The 7,256-nt window shown below is 46.3% G+C and overlaps 1 protein-coding gene across 1 annotated transcript in view; it reads right to left on the reverse strand.

The window, feature by feature from the left end:
• Positions 1-7,256, reverse strand: part of PNPLA2 (patatin like phospholipase domain containing 2) — a 55,447-nt gene that overhangs the window by 18,229 nt on the left and 29,962 nt on the right. The window contains exons 2-3 of the mRNA XM_019519782.1: positions 1,302-1,534; positions 950-1,015 (exon numbers count right to left, since the gene is read on the reverse strand). Coding sequence (XP_019375327.1) covers positions 950-1,015; positions 1,302-1,534 — 299 coding nt within the window. The remainder of the gene's footprint in view (positions 1-949; positions 1,016-1,301; positions 1,535-7,256) is intronic.

Consider the following 7,256-nt stretch of genomic DNA (forward strand, 5'->3'; position numbering starts at 1 on the left):
ACAAAATAAAAACCACACACCAAAAAAAACCCTATCTGGCTGCTGCTGTATTCCAAGCAGAGGTCTGCATGGAGCATTCGTCCCTGTGACTAGCTTTCTCCCTTGATTAGTTGCCATTGATTTGAAACCCATTTTAATCTGCAGAAGTCAAACGGTTCCCTAAAATGTGAATTGTTTTGCATTTGTTCACACCGAGTGAATTTATTTTATATAACATCTTAAACTTTTCTGCCCTTTTGCAGCAGGGTACTGGTAGTGAGCGCTTCATTTCCTTTGCTTTATTTTTTTTTTTACCTGTGACATGTTGCAGGGTTTTTAGAGGCCTTGTTTAAGGCGTCAGGTGGCTGTGCTAAGCAAGAAGTCCTTGGAGAGCTTATGAAATCTTCCAAGGTTTTTCCTTAGAAAAGAGTCAACTTTGAATGAAAAACAGAAAACCACCAAGCCAAGATATTAAATATGTTATTTACATACAGATTTTTAGCAAGTAACATTTTTTTCAGCAGAAAAAATATATTTGCTTTTTTTAGATCTCCAACAGAAACTTGAATGCTTGCAAGGAAAGAACTAAGTTTGTTTTGCTGGCCACTTAGTTTTCTGTTGGAAAAAAAAAGGTTCTGTAGAAGATTTTTCAGTCAGCTATCAGTAGGTTAAATATATTATATATACAAACAACCAAAGCTTTCATGCTTCAGAAGACACCAGCCAAATCACTGATGGGGTTAAGAAGCAGTCTGCCTTCCAGACAAGTGATTCCATCAATTATTCATTCATTTCAGTGTTTCTTACACTGCTTCCTTAGCCATCTCACTGGACACTTCCAGATAAAAACACTGGACTGTGGGTATGATTCAGTACAAGTGTCTTTGTTTAGGTTCCTCACTTTGGCACACAGCGCTACCCAAGGGGGAAAAAAATACAAAAACAAAAATAACCTAGGAGGTCAACTTACCACTCCACGTAGGCTTGGAGGGATCAGACCACAATACACAGGAATAAAAGTACTGCAAACACAGGCCTGTGAAAAGATGGGGAGAGCATTCAATATTGGAAATGGAAAGTCTTTTGGCAAGAACTAAACCAAGACCTTAAAAAAAAAAAAAGTCTGTTCATAGCATCTCAGGCACCCACAGGCCCCCACTCAGTAAGACATGTAGTCTATTTGGCACCAGGGTTAGGGTTATCTTCTCAAGTCTGGGAGTGAAGATGAGGCCAAACCAAGACCATTAACAATTTCTGGGCCATGCTAGAAAAGTTGCAGCTGTTCTTCCTCCCCCACATTTGCCAGCTAAATTTTTGCTCACCTGGATAAGCTCTTCTTTACTATGAAACTCTGACAGTATAACATTTGCGCCATCAGAGACTCTTGTCAGCGAGATGCCCAAGCGTCCTGTAGATGCCACATGCGCATTCTCTGGTAAGGTCTTGTACATACAGCTCCGGATGGTTTTCACCAAATTGAAGGAGGGATGTAGCGGGCCCAGGAACCTCTTCCGAGCTTCTTTTGAGACACGAATGATATCTGCACCAGCTTCACCTGAAACAAGAAAGGCAGCAAAGATATAGAAAAAAAAAATAGTCCATAGAACTTAAGGCTTGTAGACTGAGAACCAGAGAACGGAAAATCTCCCGGCGTATGCAGTCACTTGTGGTGGAAGAAGCCACTGCAAGACAACAGCAGAGCCTGGCTGGTTAATTTTAAGACCATTCGCAATATCTGGGATTATGCAGCTTAACCCAGATGTAAGAGTCATTTTTTCAGGGCATTGGCCAAACTGCCTTAGACCAGCAAGATTTCCTTCCTATATTTGCATAAAGTTATGGCTGTTCTAGTGTGCAGCATGTCCTCGCCCTCTTCACTATAGATTTAGTCAACCCACAGTGCCAATCCATACAGACTAGACGCAGATATGGCTACACTCTATTTAGTGAACACCACCACAGGTCCTACTGTAAGGTCCCTCAGGCTCAAATTTCCACCCCACATACGTTTACAGGAAGGTCCAAGTGAAGCTTGACATTGATATCCCAGACTCTCTCTTGCAGTAACAAAGCTTTTAGCAAAATGAAAAGGTTCCAAAACAATTTCTCTTCCCCCGCCCGCGGGCATGAAAGTCTTTGCATTGTTTCAAAACCTACACCTGTCTGAGATGTTTTGTAGGCCTTCCGGCTGAGATGCTTCCTGCCAGAGGTTTGGGCTCCCAGGGCAGACTATTGTGCATGGTCCAAGAGAGACTCATCATGAGATAAATTTTGGTCAGGAAAATGAAAATCTTAACCAACAAGAAATCTTGTTTCCATTTTCCTGACTGGGAACACAAGGAAAGAGAGGAAGTTGTGGCAGAAAAAAAGAGCCAATTTTTTCCAAGACAACATTTCAGCAGGCTTCATTTCTGCCACAAAAACCATGGACAGAAAGGTCTAAACCACCTCTACTTGCAAGAGACTCTGACTGTCTGCTAAGACATTTTTAAGGGGGTTCAAAAAATGCCAAGTCTTGATATTAACTTCAGTGGGTCATGCTATAAATCACACTTGTCAAATTCTCCCCTTTTTGGGTCATTCTTGTTTCTCAAAAGCTACTAGTCCATTGACCTCGTTTACATTACAAACCTGGAGAAAATACTCTTTGCACTTTTTCCATAGCACCGTCTTTATGAGCCAAGTACAGAGCATGAGGAAGTGCCTCTTCACTGAAGGCAACTTAGCTGCCCCTGCTTGCTTGGCAAGGCTAGACTTACCCAGGAATTCCTTTCAAAGGAAATCTTTTAGTCGGCATACTCCATAGTAACAAGCCTGGAGCGAGCCACTTCCCAATTGTTAAACTAACCCTCAACAACTCCTCTATGGGAATAGAAACTGCATCTTTCATCCTAAGGAAAAAACTAAGGTAAAGAATTTAAGGCCACTTTCCCTACTGCTACTTTGGGGGCTATGACTATTTGGATCCCCAAACGCTGACATGCATCTTGATTTTAAATAGGTGTTAAGCACCCACAGCTCCCGATCACTTTACTGGGAGCAGTGGACATTTGGCATCTTTATAGACCTGGCCTTAAACATCAAGCCAGGCATCTCAGTAACCAAGGCTTACACACACTTCTTTCCTGGGACTATACTCAGACAACAGGGGGGCCACCACTGAAGTGCCCATTAAGAATGAAAATACAACCACAAATTACTGATGGGCAGAAGAACCCAGACACCACCAACCTAGGCTGGATGCTTCTATGCATCACCTAGCACAGAAAGGCCCCACATCCCCATTAGCACACTGCTCCTCTAGCAGGGAGCCTTAAAAACCAGTGGTTACAAGCCAATTGAAAACAAAATAAAACCAAAAAGGAAATCACCTCTCCCCACAAAAGTCAGGGTGGAGCTGAGCCAAATCGGCGAGGCTCAGGAGTATGGGAAGTGTTGCCTTCCTGCTCCCCCACCCACTGCTTTAAAAGGCAACATCACCACCTTTTCAAATCTAGTAAGGGCATGTCTCAACCACCTCCAGACAGTGCTACACCCACGCTAAATCCTGGACCAGACAGGAAACAGCTGCTTTCACATAGTGGCGGACATGCCAGTCACCACACCCAAGACAGGCAGCCCTGGTGAACTGCCAGGGCTGCTCCATCCTGGCATTTTCAGGATTTGGGGTACCCAGACCAAGTGTACTGTGCCTCACCACAACGTTCCCTGGTGCAGTCTGGAAATGGCAGACAATCACAGAATCAGTGGACGGGAAGGGACCTGCAAGATCATCAAGTCTTGTCCCCTGCCATAGGCAGGAGGTTAACGAGCTCAATAAGGTGCTTATCCAGCCTCCTCTTGAACACCTCCATGGAGACAACTGCACCACCTCTGCTGGCCGTGTATTCCAGGTTCTAGTTACCCTTATGGAGAAGTTCTTCCCTATCCAGCCTAAACCTTCCCTCTGTTAGTTTGCGTCCACTGGACCTTGTCCTCCCAAAAGGGTGACTTCCTGAAGAGTTGCTCCCCCAGATCTTGGTGCTCCCCCCTGACATACTTGTAGGCAGCTATCAAGCCACCTCCCAGCCTCCTCTTACTCAGAATGAAGAAGCATAGTTACCAGAGTCTCTCCTCATACGGCCTATCCTCCAGGCTCTAATCTGCACCCTCTTGAGCTTATCCACAGCCCCACTGGAGTCAAAATGGCCTAGTTAAAAGCTGAAGCTGCCTTCCCTGTAGAGGTTGTATTAAAGACCACACCCAGGTGTCTTTTTAGATCTCCTGCTTTTAACCACCATGTGCTAGGTTAAGCTAGGATAGTGGTCCTTCACATTCAGACATTAATCCATCCCCCACACATCTACCACAGCACTGCTGGTCTTACTTAAAATAACATGGTATGAGATAGATGGAAGAGATTAGAGAGGTGAAGAGGTTTCATAGTTGGTAGGGTCGGAAGAGACCAGAGCAGACCATCAAGTCCGCCCCCCTGCCATGGCAGGAAAAAGTACTGAGGTCAAACAACCCTAGGTGATCATCTAGCTTTGTCTTAAAGACCCCCAGGGTAGGAGCCAGCACCACTTTGCTTGGAAGTTGGTTCCAGATTCTAGCCACCCTGACCATGAAGTAGTGCCTCCTGATATCTAGTCTGAATCTACCCTCTGGCAGCTTGTGACCACTATTTCTAGTCACTCCTGGCAGTGCTCGGGGGAACAGTGACTCCCCCAATGCCTGCTGATCCCCCCTGACTAGTTTGTAACAGGCCACTAGGTCCCCCCTCAGCCTTCTCTTGTGGAGGCTGAACAGGTTCAGGTCCCGTAGCCTCTCCTCATAGGGCCTGCCCTGCTGCCCCTGATCATGCGGGTGGCCCTCCTCTGGACCCTCTCCATGTTGTCCACATCCCTCCTGAAGTGCGGCGCCCAGAACTGGATGCAGTACTCCAGCTGCAGCCTGACCAGTGCCACAGAGGGGGAGGATCACCTCCTTGAACCAGCTCGATATGCATCTGTGGATGCATAACAAGGTATGGCTGGCCCTGTGGATGCATGACAAGGTATGGTTGGCCTTCCTGACTGCATCCCCACACTGCTGGCCCATGTTCATCTTGGCATCAATGACGACTCCAAGATCCTTTTCTGTCTCTGCACTGCTGAGAAGGGAGTTCCCCAGCCTGTAGGTATGCTGCTGGTTCTTCCTCCCCAGGTGCAGCACCTTGCACTTGTCAGTGTTGAAACCCATCCTGTTCTCATCTGCCAACCCCTGTAACCTGCCCAGGTCCAATTGCAGCCTATTCCTCCCTTCTAGCGTGCCCACATCCCCCCACATCTTTGCGTCATCTGCAAATTTGAACAGGGTGCTTTTTACTCCCCCGTCCAAGTCGCTGGTGAAGATGTTGAACAGTGCAGGCCTGAGGACCGAGCCCTGCAGGACCCCACTGCCCACATCCCTCTAGGTCAAATAAGATCTGTCCACCACCACTCTCTGGGTGCGGCCCTCCAGCCAGTTAGGGACCCATTTGACTGTGTAGGTATCGATGCCACAATCTCCTAGTTTTTTAAATGAGAACAGGGTGAGAGACAGTGTTGAAGGCCTTCCTAAAGTCCAGAAAGACTACATCCACCATGACACCTGCATCCAATGATTTTGTGACCTGGTCATAGAAGGCCACCAGGTTAGTCCAACAGGACCTGCCTCTAATGAACGTGTGTTGGTTGCCCCTAAGCATAATCTCCCCTGCTGGCCCCTCGCGGACATGCACCAAGATAATTCTCTCGAGTGAGACAATCTTCTGATTGGGAAACACATGCAATGTCCTTTCTTTCTCCCACAAAACACCACAACCACCACCAGCCCACCACCCAAAAAGAGCAGCAATCCTTAAAACCATAAACTCAGGGACCAGAATACAAGATGCAGGAACAAAGCAAATTGCAATCCATAGGGATTGCAAGTAGAAATCATCTCTAGAGATTCTTCATATCCCTCTTCTTCTCAGTAATCTGTTCTAAATGAACTGTTCCTAAAGCAGGGTTCACATCCCCAGGTAGGGTCAGGCAACTTACAAGCAAGGATATATGTGACCCCACTGAAATGCAAGTCAATAAAAACCCAGTTATCTTTACTGAAAGTGGGGTGGTTAAAAAATGGGGTAACTGCACAAGAGGACTGGGAAATACTGAGATGAGTCTACAGCAAGCAGTGGGTTTAGGTTGTTTTCAGCTCTTAAAATGTCTCATTGTGGACTCCTTGGTGGTCTGCCATGAATGGCAGTGTGCTGGGTACTATACAAAGGTGATCCCCCACCAAGGAATTTAGCCTCTAAATAAGAGATGATAGACGGGGGAGGGAGGTGGTGGGGGTGAGAAAGAGGAAAAAGAGTGACAAGACTCCACATATACCCACAAAGCTAACCAGTATTTCCAAGTTTTTTGTAGGCATAACAGCAGAAGGAAGTCATCTTTTTGTACAGCTCCTAGCACACTGGCACCCATGACTGAGTACTGATTCTGTCAAGAGAACAAGTTTCAAGTTCACACTTGTGCAAATCAATGTGTCAGAGTCATGCCTTTAGGACCCATCCAGCTTGGTATCTTGGCTGTGACAGCAACCAGTGCCAAAGCATGCAGAACAAGGAAGGGAGTAGCGTGCAATGCAGAGCCAATTGTGCAATGCTGTACAGAGTTTGAGACCAAAGAGGAAGCTTCCTACAGGATGCAATGAACAGCTGGCACCATGAAGCATGAGTTTTGATCATGGTTATGCAAGGCTGTGATACAGAAGAGTGGTATGAATAGTCACATTATCAGCCACCCCTCTCCCTTTGTAAGGAGCCAGCCTTCAGCATTTCTCCCCATGCCCTACTCCAACAGCAAGTACCATTGGCTGTTTATGCACAGATTGTTTCCGATTCAAAAAACAGGCAAGCCCAAAGCCCTGACCCATCCATTTTAAAAATCAGGGCTGAAAGCTAATAAACAGGGATGCACAGTGAGAGTCTTGCATTGTTGCTGCCTAGGCTGGACTTTTTCCCTGGAAAGAAACTGTGGCCTCCAAGGCTACTGATAGAGCAGTTTTTCATGGCACAAAGTCCTATCCCCTCCACTGCCCCTTAAAAAAAAACAGACAAACCAAAAAACTGATCTTTGTTAGCTGTTGACTCTGACCCCTTAACCTGTATATGGAGAGATGAGATGCAGGCAAATATTAGACACTCTCATTTAAAAGTACCCCTTGTCGTCTTGGCTTAGCCATGCCAATACTAAGGACTAGAGACCCTCGGGGGGGGGGGGGGGGGG

The sequence above is a fragment of the Gavialis gangeticus genome, unplaced genomic scaffold, assembly GCF_001723915.1.
Source record: "Gavialis gangeticus isolate Ggan-Ray unplaced genomic scaffold, GavGan_comp1, whole genome shotgun sequence".
In the NCBI taxonomy this organism is placed as follows: Eukaryota; Metazoa; Chordata; order Crocodylia; family Gavialidae; genus Gavialis; species Gavialis gangeticus.